General features: G+C 32.1%; 1 protein-coding gene across 1 annotated transcript; it reads left to right on the forward strand.

Moving 5' to 3' along the window:
• The first annotated feature begins 10050 nt into the window (after window positions 1–10050).
• On the forward strand, window positions 10051–11567 carry LOC124932038 (protein ROH1-like). Its single transcript, XM_047472639.1, has one exon. It carries the CDS (start codon window positions 10131–10133, stop codon window positions 11265–11267), a length of 1137 nt encoding a protein of 378 aa, XP_047328595.1. The 5' UTR covers window positions 10051–10130; the 3' UTR covers window positions 11268–11567.
• Window positions 11568–19712: the final 8145 nt, after the last annotated feature.

A 19712-nucleotide genomic window follows, 5' to 3' on the forward strand; every position in this document is an offset into this window, starting at 1 on the left:
CATTCTTTCACTTAGACCATATCTTCTAAAGTGAAAGGGTAAATTAGTCTTCAAATTTTAAAAACCAGTTTTTTTCTTAAATAAAGTTTTTAAGATAAAACTCAGGTAAACCCAAAAAAAATCTTTCCTCAAACAAGCCCTAAGTGTTGTATTTTTAAGTAATTTTAAACAAAATAAGTATTTTTTATATATCTATTTCATTATTCAATTTAACAATTAAAATATTTTTTTTATTAAATATTAATATAAAATATATTTTAAAAAAAATATTATAAAACAAATGTCCCCAAGAAAATGTAAATAAAAGATTAAGACAGTAACAGTCATTGCTGGCTCCACCAATTGCTGGCGTGCTTAAATTATTAAAATATAACAGATACTGATCATCTACCAATTTAGAACCATTCAAACGTTTAATCACATCAAATGAGAAGAAGCCTTTGCTGATGTAATCATGATACATAAGATTTGTCTATTGTTAAGCGACAATCTTTTGTTTATTACATCTTAAAGTTAATTTATTAGATAAGAATACTATATAATAAAAAACTCATAATTAAATAAACCCCTAAGCTTTTTTATTATTTATGTCCCTCAAATTTTGAAAGCCTTTAAAATCATTATATTTTTGATAGATGATAAGAATAATATATAAAATAATATATGTGAATATATTATGAAAATAATTTTATATTAGGCATATAAAATAATATCGTTATTATATTATTAGTTTCCTTATTAATCTTTTGTAATGTATATATATTGGAGATTTCCCTAATGTAAAGGGCAAGAAGACAAAACAAGATTCTCCCTATTCTTTCATGGTATCAGGGCCCTAAGTTCTCTTTTCTTTCTTTTCTAAACCCAGCTTCCGCTTCTTTTCTCTAAACCTAACTTCCGTTTCTTCTCTCTTCTTCATCTATGACCGAAAACAAGGTTCATTCAGCCACCATTGTTTCCAACATCAAGGCGTGCATCCCTATCACCCTTGATTATGAAGGAAAACAATGCAACAGCTGGTCCACCCTTTTTCAACTTCATTGCCGTGCTAATATGGTGATCAACCATATTCAACCTCTAACAGTTAATCCTTCGGCCACGGTTCCCGCTCCGACGGAATACGATAAGGCTTTAACACAGAGACTTGATGATATTGTTCGTCAATGGATTTACGGGACCATTTCTAATGATCTCCTAAATTCCATCCTCGATCCTGATGACTCGGCAGTTGATGCTTGGAACAGATTGCAGCAATTTTTTCTTAACAACAAATCTGCAAGAGCTTTGCAATTTGATGCGCAATTTACAAACACCAAGCTTGCTCATTTTGATGGTGTTAAGTCTTATTGCGCTAAGCTAAAAACTCTAGCTGATAATTTGAGTAATGTTGGAGATAAAGTCTCTGACAATCGAATGGCTCTACTACTTTTGAAAGGCCTCTCGGAGGAATATAAGCCCTTTCGAACGTCCGTTCGTCATCTTAACCCGTTACCCTCTTTTGATACTCTTCGTTCAATGCTTGAATTAGAAGAACATGAGAATGCTGCTGATCTCTCTATTGAGTCTCATGTAGAGGCTCACATCACGCAATCACATTTATCGTCCCAAAATAATGCTGATAATTCCCATTATTCTTCTTAGGGTAATAATCAACGTAATGGTGGCAATGGCCGGAAAACCACCAAGGGAAAGGGCAGCTCCGGTAAGGGTAAGGGTGCCTCTGGCAATCAGCAGCGTAATGGTGGTGCCTCGCAGCAGCAGCAAAACCCGCAGCGTGGTCCTACCGCCTCGCACCAGCAGAAGACCCAAGCAGGATGGATGTATCCTCCACCTTGGGCATATTGGCAGCAAGGCCCTTGGGCTCTTCCTCCTTGCCCATATCCATCACAGGCACCAGGCCCATCTCCTTGGTCCGCCACGAAGCCCAGTCAGCCTGCATATCAGACCGGTATCCTCGGGCCACAACCACCTCAGGCTTACTATACGTCAGGCCCATCGTCTCAAGGTTACATGTCAACCAATATTGATCAAGAAATGCACACAATGACATTGTCTGATCCAAACTACTATATGGATATGGGTGCTACTTCTCACATGACAAATTCTCAAGGTAATTTATCGTCATATTCTCCTTGATCAATAGTCATAATAATTCAATTATTGTTGGTGATGGTAGCAAAATTCCAATTCATGGTTATGGTCACAAATCTCTACACCAAAACACACTTCAACTAAAAAATGTCCTTCATGTTCCAAAACTAGTCAAAAATCTCATCTCCGTTAGGAAATTCTCTATTGATAATAATGTTTCCATTGAGTTTGATCCTTTTGGGTTTACTGTGAAGGACTTGCAGACGGGGAGCAAACGAGTGAGATGTAATAGTAGTGGCAATCTCTACCCTTTTCTCACAGATCGTCAAGTCTTCTCTTCTTTCACACCGTCAGCTTTTTCAGTTATTTCTCCAAATATATGGCATTCCCGTCTCGGTCATCCGGGAAATGCAATTTTAAATTCATTGCGTAGTAGTAATTTCATTCAATGTCCTAAGGCTAAACATGTTTGTCATTCTTGTCCTTTGGGTAAATTAATAAAATCGCCTTTTCCCGATTCTATGTCTCATACTACTATGCCATTTGACATTATACACAGTGATTTGTGGACATCCCCTATTCCTAGTTATCTCGGCCATAAGTATTATGTTCTCTTTCTTGATAATTACACGAATTTTTTATGGACTTTTCCGATCTCTTCTAAGTCTCAAGTCTATAAGTTATTTATTCATGTTCGAACATATATTCGTACTCAATTTGAGAGAGAAATTAAGGCATTCCAATGTGACAATGGTACTGAATTTAAAAATGTTCGTTTTGAAAAATTCGGTCACCAACATGGTATGACTTTCCGTCTTTCTTGTCCTTATACCTCTCCTCAAAATGGCAAGGCCGAAAGAAAAATAAAAACAATCAATAATATTGTTCGCACTATTCTCTGTCATGCATCCATGCCACCATCTTTTTGGCATCATGCTCTCGAAATGGCTACCTACCTTCACAATATCTTACCTACAAAGTTTCTTGGTTATAATTCTCCAACTCAGATTTTGTATCAAAAGCATCCTAACTACTCTCATCTTCGAGTTTTTGGGTGTTTATGTTATCCTCTTTTTCCACCATCCAAAATACACAAGCTTAAACCTCGGTCTTCTCCTTGTGTTTTTCTTGGCTATCCGCCCAATCATAGGGGGTATAAATGTTTTGATATGTCATCTCGAAAAATTATAATAGTCAAACATGTATGGTTCGATGAGTCAGCATTTCCTTTTTCCAAAATTCATACTCCGAAATCTCACACATACGATTTTTTGAGTCATGATTCAGGTGCCCTTAACACCCATCTCTTGCATCAAATTCTCACCACACCCGAGCACCAACACCAACCCACAACCACCCCCCACTATTCTCCTTCTCCCATAACATCCCACACTCACCCTACGAACGAGTCTTCAAACTCTCCCACTCCTCCTTCTCCCGTAGCATCCCACCCTCACCCTATGGCCACTCGTAGTCGTCATGGAATTGTCAAACCCAATAAAAAAAACCAAGACCACTCTCTTCAGACTTCTACCTTTGTATCATCCATTCCAAAAAATCCCGTACATGCTCTACGTGACCATAATTGGAAAATTGCTATGCAGTAAGAATATGATGCGCTTATTGACAATGGTACTTGGGCCTTAGTTCCGCGTCCGTCTAATGTAAATATTATTCGTTCGCTTTGGATTTTTCGGCATAAAACGAAATTTGATGGTTCTTTTGAGAGACATAAGGCTCGTCTTGTTGGTGATGGGAAAACTCAAAGAAAAGGGATTGACTATGATGAAACTTTCAGTCCGGTTGTGAAACCGGCAACTATACAGATGGTTCTTAGCATTGCTTTATCCAAGTCTTGGTCTATTCATCAATTGGATGTGAAGAATGCCTTCTTACATGGCAACTTGAATAAAACAGTATACATGTATTAACCTTTGGGGTTTAAAGATCCGGCTCGTCCTGATCATGTATGTCTTTTGAGAAAGTCTCTCTATGGTTTGAAACAGGCACCCCGCGCTTGGTATCAACGTTTTGCTGATTTTGCTGCATCAATTGGCTTTAATCACAGCAAATTGGATACTTCTTTATTCATTTATCGCCATGATCATGACACTGCTTACATTCTTCTTTATGTTGATGACATTGTGCTCACTGCTTCTTCAGAGTCCCTTCGGGAATATGTCATTTCTCAACTTAGCACTGAATTTGCAATGAAAGATTTGGGTCCTTTGAGTTATTTCTTAGGCATTGCTGTTACCCGACACAAGAATTGTTTGTTCTTGTCTCAAACGAAATATGCTCATGACATTATTAAGAAAACAGGTATGACAGATTGTAATCCAGCTTCCACTCCTATTGATTCTAAAGGAAAGATGAGCACTCAATCCGGCATTTCTTATGGAGATCCTACCTCTTATCGTTCTTTATGTGGGGCGTTACAGTACTTGACATTCACTCGTCCGGACATTTCTTATGCTGTACAACAAGTTTGCTTGTTTATGCATGCTCCTCAAGTTGCTCACATGAATGCCTTAAAACGAATCATCCGTTATATTCAAGGCACTGCTGATTATGGTTTACAGTTATACAAATCATCTATTACTTCCCTTATTTTTTATACGGATGCTGATTGAGGCGGGTGTCCTGATACTCGTCGATCTACATCAGATTATTGTGTCTTTCTTGGAGATAATTTGATTTCTTGGTCTTCTAAAAGGCAACCTACTTTGTCAAAGTCTAGTGCTGAAGCAGAGTATAGAGGGGTTGCAAATGTCGTCTCGGAATCATGTTGGGTCCGAAACTTATTATTAGAACTCAGATGTTCGGTTACACAGACAACCTTAGTTTATTGCGATAATGTTAGTGATATTTAGCTCTCTAGTAATCCGGTACAACATCAGCGCACTAAACATATTGAAATGGACATTCACTTCGTTCGTGAGAAAGTCCAACGGGGTGAAGTTCGTGTCTTGCATGTGCCATCCCGATACCAGATTGCAGATATTTTTACTAAAGGTCTGCCTAAGATTTTATTTGATGATTTTCGGGCCAGTCTCAGCGTTTGCAAAGCTCTTGTTTCGACTGCGGAGGTGTGATAGATTATGAGAATAATCTTTATATTAGGAATATAAAATAATATATGTGAATATATTATGAAAATAATTTTATATTAGGCATATAAAATAATATCGTTATTATATTATTAGTTTCCTTATTAATCTTTTGTAATGTATATATATTGGAGATTTCCCTGATGTAAAGGGCAAGAAGACAAAACAAGATTCTCCCTATTCTTTCAATTTTCTTAAAACAAATTAAGTTTAAGTAGATTGATTTTACATGTTTTAGATTCTTAATTCAAAATGTTTCAAATATTCATAGGCATAAATTGATTCAAGTTTCGTATGAGTATATAAAATCAAATCTATAAAGTTAGGCATATATATAAAAGGTATTCATGGATGGTCTCCTAACATATTTCTCAAATAAATAATAAAATTGTGTGAAAATATGTCATCATCTCCCTCTTTTTGATCTCATTTTCTCTTCAAATTAATTATAACAATATCTTTATATTAAAACATAAATAGGAAGTAAAATTAGTTGTGGATTGACAAGGAAGCGTATAAGTTTCGCATAGAATGTCATCGAACAGGGCCTCATAAACGACACAATAGGGAAATCGTTATCAACTTTCCGAACTCATCGATTTTCTGAACCATTTCGCAAAAATAGATGTCATAATATACAATATTCTCTCAACGATATTCCATAATCAACTACAATTAAGGAGAATGTTCATCTATAAATTTGAGTTAAATTGGACTTAGAAATAATTTGGGTTGAGCTTAAAAAAAAAATTATAGATAAAACGAGTTAATAAAAATAATTTTTACCATTTTTTTAAAATTAGATAAACAAATAATGAAATAAATAGAAATTATGGAGTAATTTCAATTTTTAGTGAATTTTTTTCGAGGTAGGCTAAATAAATCCGCCCTTAGGATGACAATGAGTGGATTAGGGCGGAAATTGCACTTATCATTCATATTTCATTCTGCTTGAAATAAATTTTTTACGTTTTGTTTTGGAGAATACTTACCTTGCAACGTTTATATATATTCTCTAAAAACATTTATTATTATTTATAAGGTGTTTTTATATAATATAATATTGTTTAATATATAAAAATCAAATTGTTATAAAAAATGAATTTAGACTTTTATAGAATAAGAAGAATAAATAAATTTATTAGTAATATAATAATATATGTTAATTGTGTTTCTGAATGTAAATTATCATTCTCGCTTTATCCACGGTCAATTACCTATCAAATCAAATAAAAATTGTTCCAAATGAATCAAATTAGATAAAAATTGTTTGACTGATTATAATTATCAAATTTAAATATGATAAAGAATTAGAAGGGTGATTATTACACTTACAAGCCTTAAACAAAGTTTAATATAATTAATGGCATCATGTGACTAATCTAATAATATCACTTTAGCATGTTTTAATTATCATAATATTTAAGTTTATCTTAGTAAATAAACAAAAACTAATAAGCAAACATCCTTGTATATTTAATAGTTTAATATACCAAATTTACAGGCCAGCTCATGATCCATCATTCTTATGACTTGAACCAGACATTAATATTAAAAAAATTGGTTTATTACGTGGATAATAAGTAAAGTCATTAGTCTACGGTTAGAAAATCGTTGACATATATGCAGCACAAATTTTCATAATAATAATAATAAATTGACTAATATGTAACATATATATTTTATTGAACCTCTAATATACTATTATTAACTTTTTGTGTTACTGAAAATATATAATTAAAAAAATTAATTAATTTTATCCAACTTGTTTGGTCTGGTCGGACCAGATCTCTTATTTGATTCGGACATTTGAAACTGAAACGAGTGGGGGTCCATGACCACGAGTTATGACTCGGTTTAAACAATGGGTCCCACTCCCATCTTCTAGAGACTTAAACTATGTGGACTATATCAAATATTTTTATTTTAAATTAATTTAAATTGATTGATCTCATATTTTGAGGTAATATTGAATTTTATAATGACTTTTATTTTTAGATAGAACTTTTTATTAATTATGTAGTTATAAATGTCACAAGGATCGTGACATTATAAATTATCCAACTTTATAAAAAGAAAAACTTCATTATAATTAAAAAAAAAATAATAATAATGAGACAAATATGTTAGTGGTAAAAAATACAAACCTCAATTTTAAACATCATAAATGCTCTATCAACAATTTTGACATTATTTTTTTTATTGAAAATTCAACAATTTTGCTTTGTCCACAAAATCACAATAAAAGTCAAGTTCTCATTTTATACTCTTCTGTCAATAATATCTTAAATGCAATAAAAAGATCTTGCAAGATGTTTTTTCTATTCATTGAAATCACACATTTCTTCAATAATTTTGTTTAGACTTTGGAAGTACAACGAAAAGAAAAAAAACTAAAAAAATATATAATAATAATAAAATTACACGAGATTTTTAATCTAAACAAAAGACCAAGCCAAGTTCCTAAGCAACTAGTAACAATTTGAAAACTAAAAGAGGAAGACTAGTTTTGTTACGTCTTGTTGGACACACAAAAAAAGAGAATTCATTTATGAGACTCAATAATGGAAAACAACGATGATCTTGTTTTAATATGACTAAAAACATGGGTTTAAACTAGACCAAAATGACTCATTTTACTTTTTAGAAATAAACTCCTCTACCATTATCAATTTTGAACTCATGACTTAGTTGTTAGAACATTTCCAGACTAAGATGAATCAAACACCATCTATTCATGTCAATTGGTCTTGAAAATGACGTGATGCCCAACCGAGATCGATCTCACCAATTTATTAGCACAAATCATTTTTCTCTACATTCCCAATTCCTTTTGAAAATATTACAACCACTTGACAAATAACAAGTAGAGCCTAATTAAGATATTAAATTGGTCAATCATCACTTAGCATTATCCCATAACACCAAACATTTACACTTGATTAAAATTGTTCATGAATGACAACATATCAATCCTCACATTAGTATATTTATATTTTTAATAACCATAAAAATTGAGATTTAAATATAATGAGTTTCTTAAAGTAAGATGGTAAATTTTAAAACAAAATTGTTTTTCTAGACCAAAATGTATTTAAAAAATAAAACATGTGACATAATATTTATTTCTTTAGTTGAGGAACCAAGTCAAGTTGAAGTAGTGATTAAATGTATTTTAGGGTTGAATCATTAAATGAAATAATTGATAGAAACCAAAATAATAATAATAATAATAAAAAGAGATATTTATATGTCACATTTCAATTAAAATACTTAGCAATAGTTTGATATATATTTTTAATATTCCTTATCCTCCCTCATACAAGTTGCAACCAATCCTAAGATAATAGTGACAAAATGTGCAAGTGATTGTTCTCAACGTGACTGTTTCTTGTCCACCGTTGGATCATTTCAAGGGATTAAATTGAACGACTGTGATCTACTTTGGCAGACCCACAACGAAAGGAACTTGGTCCAATTTGTGAAATTAAATACACACCACATACAGAGTATTAAACACTATTTTGTATTTTGAGGCTTAAATTTATTTTAGTCATATAAAAAACAAAAATATATTATTATTCTTTATTTCTCTCCCTCTAATAAAGGTGTCAAACAAATGTTAATTATTTTTTTTGAATTTCTAAATGTGATTTCAAACAAGGCGTTAATTTGACCGAATATTGACTATTTCACGGTAAACGAGTTGTAGCCTTGAAATCATGTACATAGATTATTCAAATTGAATTCAATTTGTCCTTTTAATAATAATACAGTTTTTATTTGTCTAGTTAATTATTTGAGATTAAGGAATAAGTAAACCATAAAATCGTTCAAATCGAACTGAATATCAAACTAAACCCGTCAAATCGAATTCATTATGATTTCTTTTTTACCAAACTAATCCCAATTGTTCGGTTGGTTCAGTCACGTCTTTCAAATCGACCAAATACTTAAAAAATAATATTTTAATAAAATATGAATAAACATCTAACATTAAACCGATAATAATAAATAATATATTATAACTATTAAATTATAATACACATCTAAACTAACAATCAGGTAATAGTCATAATACTATGAACTTAAAATATTATGAACTTAAAGACTATAAAAAATATTAATTATTATTATTAGTAGTAAATAAATTTAATTTAAAAATTATTAACTCATTTTTAATGTAATGTTGAGTAAAAAAACAAATCTGACTATAATATATTATATTTGTATTTTGAAAATTATACTAATAATTCATTAATTATTAGATATCATTCTTAATATTTTTATTTGTTCATTTAAATAAAAATATGAGGAGAAATAGAGAGAGGGAATTTGGTGAGCTCCTGAAAAATGTAAAAATGGAAGGAAAGAGAGAAAAAAGATAAATTATTTGATTTTTTCAGTTATTCCTTCACCAAATTTCCTCACCAAATTTCCTTACCTAATCATTTCTCTAAAAATATATATGAGATGTTAATTGATATATATTTATTCTATTAAAAAAAATTGTCAAACTGTTCAAATTGAACAAATCAAATAAAAAACCACAAAATTTAGTAAATCTGTATTTCAATAAATAAACAATCAAACTGAAACTTAATCCCTTAATTAAAATCATCATCAACCAAACATTTGTGGAGTTCTTTAACTTAATAAAAAAAAAACAATTTAAGAAGAGTTATAAATTATTATTACTATTTAATAATAAAATTCATTATGAAGGATTTGATGACCCTTCTAGAAAACATTATGTAATTGTAATGACTAAAACACCCTTGTCTCTCCAAAGAAGAAGTCCAAATAAATGATTCATATAAGATGCATCCTAACCAGGTTAGGGTTTCAAATCCATCTCTTCATCTTCTCTCTCTCAAACCTCCTCTCATTTCCACTTCTCGTTTCAATTTTCATGCAATTTAGATAAAAATGCCGGCAACAGATTACCAAGGTTCATCAAGATCAATACTGAGTATACGACGAGATCAGATTCATTCAGCAGAATCAGCCAACGACGGAGCGGAACTCGAATCTTTCAAAAAGCATGTCCTCGACCGTTTTCACGATTTATCGGTAGCGGATCACAAAGAACTACTCTCTCTTCCATGGATTACAAAACTCCTAGATGCCTTCCTCTGTTGCCAGGAAGAATTCAGAATGTTGATGTTCAACAACAAAGAAATCACAACCAAACCTCCAATGGATCGGATCATTTCCGATTTCTTCGAGAGAAGCGTCAAAGCTCTCGATGTCTGTAACGCAATTCGTGACGGAATTGAACAGATCAGACAGTGGCAGAAGTTACTTGAAATCGTTCTATGTGCTTTGGATAATCAGAGAAGTCTCGGAGAAGGTCAATTTCGCAGGGCGAAGAAGGCTTTAACGGATTTAGCAATCGGAATGCTGGATGAGAAGGAGTCGAACGCCGCGGCGGCGGCAGCCGCCGCCGCCCATAGAAACCGTTCTTTTGGGCGAAACAATACACCAAAGGAGGATAGCAATAATAAATCACTAGGTCATTTCCGATCTTTATCATGGAGTGTTTCTCGTTCCTGGTCTGCTGTTAGGCAGATTCAGGCATTAGGAAGTAATCTAGCAGCTCCGAGGACGAACGAGATATCTGCAACAAATGGATTAGCGGTGGCGGTTTATACAATGAACTGTGTTCTATTGTTTGTTATGTGGGTGTTGGTGGCTGCAATCCCATGTCAGGACCGTGGATTACAAGTGCATTTGAACATTCCTAGACAGTTTATATGGGCGAGTCCTATTGTATCTCTTCATGAGAGGATTGTTGAGGAATCAAAAAGGAGGGATCGAAGAAACACATGTGGGTTGTTGAGGGAGATAGAAAAGATAGAGGTTTGTGTAAGACAGATGAATGAATTGACTGAAATTGGGAATAGGTTTCCTTTGACAGAAGAGAAGGAAGGTGAAGTTAGGAGAAGAGTTGATGAATTGGATGAGATTGTTAAAGCTGTTAAGAATGGATTGGATCCATTAGAACGACAAGTAAGACAAGTTTTTCATAGGATTGTGAGAAGCCGGACTGAGGGGCTTTCATGATTTTGATTCATCGGTACTATTCTCCTCCGGCGACAGGACAGGCGAGGTTATACAAATATCTTATCCAGTACTAGCTGTAGGTACCAGGTACCAGCCGCCCCATGAATACAAAAATAAGATGTTTGAAATTGTAATTTGTTGTTATTATTATTATTATTTGGTTTTGACTTTGAAGATATTGATACAGAGAAGAGGTCTGGAATGGATATTTTCTCTGGAAATTGACTGTAATGATGATGGTGAAAAGGGGTGGGTGGTGGAGTGTATGAAATACAAATATGATTATTATTATTTTATTTTGAAAGAATCCATTTTTTTATTTTTGTGTGAAGATGAAGGATATGATATTTTATAAACACAAAAAGAATGAGATTCATTTATAGACTTAGTTTATTAATTTTCATAAATGCTGGTTTTCATTTCTGATTTAGAGTGGGACTCGACCCATTCTTGTGGGTTAAGTATATAATTCGCAAACACATAATTATTTAACCTGACGTTGAACTTTTCGGACTTGAATTCAGGACTTCGGAGAGTTAGAGATATTTTGTTACCCTAATTTAGAAGGGATATTTGAGCTTATTTGACGTTGTAATATTTTTTTTGTTTGTTTGAAATGAGTATATTATTTGAATTTTTAAATATTGAATTATTATGATGTTTCTTTATTTAAAATTTTATATTAATAATAATAAAAAATTATATTTTGTTTGATAAATTAAGTTATCAAAACAATATGATATTTCAAATTTTAGACTATAAAGGATTTTAATTGATTTAGATAATTTTTTAAACCAATTTAATTTTTATTATTTTAATTTATAATTTTACTATTTAACAAGTTTATAAATTATTTTGATTTTAGAATTTTATAAAAATAAAAAATTTATATTTATATATTTTAAAAAATTATTATTTATTTAAATAAATATATTTTTTAATTATTATAACTTCTATTAGTGCCATTTGATTAAAATTAATTTTTAAATTAATTTTATATAAATAATAATAATATACTACTAATATTTTTTAAGCTAAATATTGTTTAAACTCTCAATTTCAACCAATATTAGTAAACTCTTAATTTGAACTAGATTGGGCAAGTTTCGATTTTATTTTTATCCAATAAAAAAACATTATTAGTTATTGTATTCATATTTATTTACTATTTCTAGTTCTTTGTACATTATCTTATTTGACAGAATTATTTATTTGCCTGTAAGTGAAAAATCATGCTAATATTGACTTAGCTTGATTAGGCCTTAAGTTTGTGGATATGAAGTGGTAAGTCACTAATAATGGGGTTGTTGGGCCCGTTGGGATGAATGATTAGAGATACTGGGCCTGTCCGGCCCATCCCAGACTGTCATTTATTTAATATTATTATTTGTGGCCAATGTTGAAGAAGGTGACGGTGGTGGGATACATGATTGATTTTAGTTATAAATTACACTTTGAATAGAATGGATCTTGATTTGCACCCACCAACATCACATTTTGAACATCTCTTCTCAATTTTAACCTTTTCCATCTTTCTTTTCAATTGGTAAAAAATGGTAAAAAAAGAGATGTAAGAGTAACGAACCGATTAACAAATAATTTATATAACAACCGCACCGCAACATAACCATTTGGCTGCGATTTAATTGTTTCAACCGGCTCCACAAACATACATATAGCCCTTGTTTTAGTTTTAGAATGATTCTAACAAATATATATTGTCTAAAGGCTTGTAACCAAATCACCTAAGGCCCTTAGGTATAATCGTAAATAAAGAGACCAATTAGTATTGATTGAATTCCTCTATAGAAATCACTCACGTACCTCTTCACAAAGGGTGTAATGAATAATTTTTACCCCTTTGTAAGAGGACATAGGGACACGTTAATATCGTTATAGAGTATCATATCTGATATTGAGACAGTTTTATATCATCATGTGGATATGGGGAGTAAAAATGTGTAGATTTTGTACCTTGTAACTTGTTTGATGGATTTATTATGAAATTACATAGAGAATAGATAATTTTAGCCTAAACTTGTGATAAAGAAATGAGGATGGAAGATAGGGGGTAGGGACTAGGGAGGGGACATTTTGAGATAGGGTAGTGGTGGTATGTGGGCCGGAGAAACATACCCATAATATAGATAATGGACTTGTAAACCAATTAAAGGGAAACAACACATTATATTCATAATGATGTTTTGAGATACTGTTGATATTGACTAACTTGAGTTTTGAGGCTAATTGAGGTCGGTTTGTTATTTTATTTATTTTTATTCTAGTGGTCACAAGAAATTGAAATAAAATAAAAACTCTAGTTGGGTTGTAGAGAAAATAATGAATAAGAGATTGGTTTTTATTTTTTAAATAGAAAAATGTATTACCAATCACTAGACTTAATATAGAAAAGAAAAAGCCATAAAAGAAGAACCTAGAACAATAAAATATTCTATAATTTAATCTAAAAATTATTTTTTCTTTTATCTATTTTTCATCTTATTTTTATATAATTCAATCACATTTTTCATACTTAATGTAAACAAAATAACTTTTATTTTTTATTTTGACAATTTAAAAAAAATAATTGTGATTATATTTGTGATCATTATAAAATTATAGTTTCTAAATTAAGTTCTTTTGTATCCTAAAATGTCAAGATATAAGGTTATCTGATTTAATTTATACTAAATAATATATATACTTATCAAAAGAATTTAATTAATTTTTTAAATTTTATCATTCATATTATTAACAAAAGAGTTAAGAATATAAAAAAAACATATGAAAATTAAACATGTAACTATATATTGTATTAGGGGCCCTGCCTCCATCCCAATATGGACGGATTTAAATTGACAAGTCACAACCAATGATTCTATATCATTCTTCATCTTTTTGGTGAATAAGTATGGACCATTATTTTAATAATATGAGCACATTTTTTCCTAATTTAGGTTGACAAATTATAAATGACATTAATCTAAAATAATAAATACATGTGATTTACAGATTCAAACAATAATATTAGAATTGCTCATTCTATAAATATTTAATAAAATAACTGTTCAAATTTTCAATGAACATAAGTTACCAAGGTGTCTTGATTCCATTTATAGAAGTATATAAAATAAAGACTAACCAACTCTTAACCTAAGACACCTAAAATATTAACTCTAAAATAAATGGAAGAGCATATATCATGCTCTCACAATAATTTTGATCTTCATTGAAGATATATAAATGTATACAAGTGACTCATGGATTAATATATGATATAATTTGCAAAACATTTAATATATATAAAAAATCTTAATTGATCTAATAATTAAAATTTACAATAAAAATTAATGTTAAATCCCACTAACTATAAAATGGTAATAGATATAACTATAAAATGGTAATGGATACAATGCTCCTATACATTTATTTATGTCTTAAATTGCTCTTTTGTACATTTACTTGGTTTGAAATTACTCTTTGTATATTTATTTTTATTTGAAATAGTTAAACTATTTCAAGAATACAAAACAAAAAACCTAACTCCAAATATAAACTATTCTTATTTTATAATAGAAATTTGAACCCTCTTAATACTAGTTTAAAACCAATCAATCACTTAAGTTTTCAACTATAGTGTTTCTCAGATTTTGATTAAAGTATATTTTAACTAATATAAACCATTTCGTTTTCAAATTAAATTACATTCATTCTCACTAAGGAGAAAATTATCCTTTAGGTGTAAGACTTGTCTAGCTGGTCAATTCAAATATATTGCGGGTTTTGTATTATAATATCATATTTTATATTTCATATTCCATGTCATATTATTTATATTTTAATTATACGACTGTCGAACATCTCTCCTCCTTCAACATCAATATTCTTTATATTTTAGAGATGATTTTGAATGCACAACACAAACACACAATATCTAAATATGGAGAAGACGAATGAGTAACAAACTTGTCGTCACTTTAGTGTGCAACATTATTGTCTGAAAATGGAACAAAGAACATGCGTCGTCGTTTGAGAATGAAATTGAATAAGTCATTTCAAGACAAATGTGAAAGCTTTATCCGCGGTGGGACTTAGAAAGATAAAAAAATGGATATAACATGTATTTGTGAGTGGATTTCTCCCTAAATGCAAATGCAAATGCAAATGCAAATGCAAATGCAAATGCAAATGCAAATGCAAATGCTGGTTGTCTTTGTGAGTGGATTTCTCCCTAAATGCGCGCCGGTATTTTAAGGAATAACTTGACTACTATCAGTAAGACTCAAAATAGTTCCGAAGTAAGAAAACTTAGCTTCCTGTAGTGGATTAGTGAAAATGTTGGCCACTTGTTGCTCGGTGGAAACATATTTCAGCTGAATATGTTTCTACTGCACATGTTCCCTGATGAAGTGGTGTCGGATATCAATGTGCTTTGTTCTTAAATGCAACGCCGGATTATATGTGATAGCAATAACACTTGTGTTGTCGTAGAAGATCGGTGATTCTTTAGCTATAATGCTGAAATCCCTTAGTTGCTGTTAGATCTAGAGGAGTTGAGAACAGCAGCTGCCGGCCGCAAGATACTCCGCCTCTGCAGTTGAAGTTGCAACTAATGTCTGTTTTTTGCTATACCAGGAGACAAGTCGGTCACCTAGGAACTAATATGTCCTTCTAGTACTCTTTCGGTCTATTTTGCATCCTGCGTAATCTGCATCAAAATAACTTGTTAAATTGAACCTAGAATCCTTTGGATACCACAGTCCCACATCTTGAGTTACTTTAAGATATTTCAATATTCGTTTAGCAGTAGTATAATGAGATTGTTTTGGATTAGCCTGGAATCTCCCGCAAACTCCTACTGCGAATAGGATGTTCGGTCGACTTGCTGTCAGGTATAGAAGTGAGCCGATTATTCCACGATAAACTGTAATATCAACACTCTAACCATCATCGTCCTAGTCTAATTTGATTGAGGAGCTCATTGGGGTAGAGGCAGCAGACAACTATCCATGCCAAATTTCTTTAATAGCTCTTTTGTATACTTGGATTGATTTATGAATGTTCCTCCTTCGATCTGCCGAACCTGAAGACCTAAGAAGAAACTCAATTCTCCCACCATACTCATTTCGAACTTGTTAGTCATCATTTTAGAAAATTTATCACAGAGCTTTGAGTTCGTTGAACCGAAAATTATATCATCTACATAGATCTGAACAAGTAAAATATGTTCCTTTTTCTCAAATTTGAAAAAGGTCTTGTCTACCGATCCTATGGTGAAATCATGATTGAACAAAAACTTTGTTAGAGTATCGTACCATGCTCTAGGAGCTTGTTTTAAACCGTAGAATGCTTTATCTAGCCTGTAAACATGACTAATTAGATAAGGGTTCTTGAAACCGGGCGGTTGCTCAACATATACTTCTTCACTTAATTCACCATTAAGAAAAGCACTTTTAACATCCATTTGAAAAACATTAAAATTTTTGAAAGCAGCGATGCAAGAAAGATTCTAATGGCCTCTTGTAGCAACAGGAGCAAATGATTCTTCAAAATCAATGCCTTCTTCCTATTTGTATCCTTGGGCCACTAGTCTAGCCTTTTTACTCGTAATCAAACCGTTCTCATTGAGTTTATTTTTAAACACAAATCTTGTTCCAATGACCGATTGATTTTTCGGTCTTGGAACTAAGTGCCATATTTTATTCCTCTCAAACTGGTTTAATTCCTCTTGCATTGCTAAAATTTAATCGGGATCCAACAATGCCTCATCCACCTTTTTCGGTTCAATCTATGATATGAATGCATAATTTTCATATTCTTCTAATAGTTGATGCCTAGTTCGGATGGATAAAGAGGGGTTACCTATAATAAGCTCAGGAGGATGAACTTTATCCCATTTAAGATTCGGTCTAGAGATGTCTTCTAAATGACTAGTTATTTGATCAAGGTTAGACAGACCGATAGGCTGAACAATGTCAGGCCGACCGATTTCCTTAGTAGTCGCTAAGGTGTCAACTTCCTGATTCTGCTGAGTCCAGCGTTAATCGTTTGGTCATATACAAATCTTTTGTAGACCGGAACCTCATATTCACCATCAAATTGAATATTTAAATTTTCCAATATGTTGTGTAGATCAATGGATGAAGCAATATTACTTTCAACAAATTCATCAAAAACAACGTGTGATGATTCTTCATCAGTAAGAGTCCTAGTATTGTACACTCTATATGCTTTACTAACTTCAGAATATCCTAACATGATACCAACATCGAATTTAGCGTCAAAAGCATTCAAATAGGGTTTGCCATTGTTGTGAATGTAACACTTACAGCCAAAAATCCTAAAATACTGGATATTAGGAATTTTGTTTTGGTATACTTCAAAAAGTGTTTTGTTAAGACGTTTATTAATCATGAATCGATTTTGAGCAACACCCGAATCGGCTATTATGGATCTTGTAGTTTCCTTGAGGGTTCGGTTTCTCCTCTCAGCCAGTCCATTTTGTTGAGGGATTCTAGCACTATTCAACTCGTGTCTAATACCGGATTCCTTAAGAAATACAGTTAAAGTGCTATTAGTAAATTCAGTACCTCTATCACTTTTGATTTTATTAACACGTACATATTTCTCATTTTGTACTCTTCTAAGAATCTTGATCAGATTTGGAGTAACTTGATTTTTAGATACTAAGAATATAACCCAAGTGTATCTAAAATAGTCATCAATAATTACCATAGTATAGTGCATTCCTTCTAGACTTGTTACTCTAATTGGTCCGAAAAGATCAATGTGAAGTAATTCTAAACATCGGTTGGATTGAATATGCCCTCTACTTTTAAAAATTGATTTAATTTTTTTTTCTCATTTGATAGGCATGACATATTTTATCTTTTGCAAACTGTATATTAGGAATACCTTGAACTAATTCTTTAGTGCGAATAAAGTTTATTATTTTGAAATTCAAGTGATTTAATCTTTTATGCCACAACCAATTTTTATCATTCTTAGCTATCATGCAAACAGAGTTATCACATTTAGTTTTCCAGTCTACCTTGTAGATGTTTCCTATTCTATTTCCGGTTAGTAAAATACTGCCTTGTTGATTCTTAACTAAGCATGATTGTTTGTGAAATTCGACCGTATACCCTATATCACACATTTGGTTAATACTTAGCAGATTGAAATGAAGATTTTACAACAAGTAATATGTTTTTTATAGTTAGGTTTCCATGAACAATCTTACTCTTGCCCACAGTTTTACCTTTGGAGTTGTCACCGAATATTATCATTGAACCGGATTCCTGCACAATCTCAGTTAATAGCTTGTTGTTTCCTATCATGTTCCTAGAGCAACCGCTGTCCAAGTACCATTTCGAGTTTTTCAGCCGCTTAATCTGTTTAACATGCAAAATATAACTATTTACACCTTTCTGGTACTCACATTTAATTGGGACCGCAGTTAATTAGTCCCTTGGGAATCCATACTCGAATTAATCGGATGAATATCCCTATGATAGTCTTAATAGATCTACTTGTTCCAGGCTTGACATCTCTCTATCTGCCTTTGACTACCTCGTTATGTTGTAGTGGTGATCTTAGATACATCGTATTTGAGTGTTTATCATGATCTTGTCTAACCGGCCGATTGACTTTCCTTCTCTCGGGATGAAGCCATCTTGATGTGTCGATTGGTCCTACATATGTTATTTCCTTTTCCAGTTTTGAATCGTGACTTGCTTCAATGTCGGTTGATGTACTCTTGACAAAGTTTATGAAGGCAACTTGTCTTTGTTGAGTTTCAACTCTTGGCGGTTGGAAGACTTAGACTTGTTTGGATTGATGTTGTCATAGCCTAGACCGAATTTACAGTTATATGGTCTTTGATGACTCGTCATCCGACTCACAGCATCTTCAAATCTCTTCCATGCAACCATCACATATTTAGTTCATTTATTTTCTTCTGTCAACAATTGAACTGTCTCCTTGAGCTTCTCATTCTCAAAGGATAGTTCAATCGGTCCACCGGTCTGAATTTCGCTCGGTTCACCGATCTAGAAATTTAGCCGAGTTGGTATTAGATTTGATAGGTTCTTATGCTCAATGACCATGTCATTGAGTGTAGTAACCAGATCTTCTCGGGTGAATTCCTTAGAGGCAAAGTCAAATACCTCTTCTTCATTTTCCATAAGACAGTTGATTCCTTCATCATCGTTGTCCGAATTGGTATGTGCCCACTGACTTCCACCATCGTCGGCTATCAAAGCCTTTTGGATCTCTTTGCCTTGACTGTTTGACTAGTGTCCTTCCCTTTGATTCTGATCATTCGGTTTTCTGTTGTCTCTTATTGGTTTCTAGCACTTTGACCTGTAATGACCTAAAACATCACAATTATAACAATGAACATTAGTCTTATTACCGTTAGGGTAGTTGTAGTTGTATGAGTTG

The sequence above is a fragment of the Impatiens glandulifera genome, chromosome 3, assembly GCF_907164915.1.
Source record: "Impatiens glandulifera chromosome 3, dImpGla2.1, whole genome shotgun sequence".
Classification (NCBI taxonomy): Eukaryota; Viridiplantae; Streptophyta; class Magnoliopsida; order Ericales; family Balsaminaceae; genus Impatiens; species Impatiens glandulifera.

What these genes read in the sequence shown, in the direction of transcription:
- LOC124932038 (XM_047472639.1), top strand. Translation starts at nt 10,131, where the DNA reads ATGCCGGCAACAGATTACCAAGGTTCATCAAGATCAATACTGAGTATA.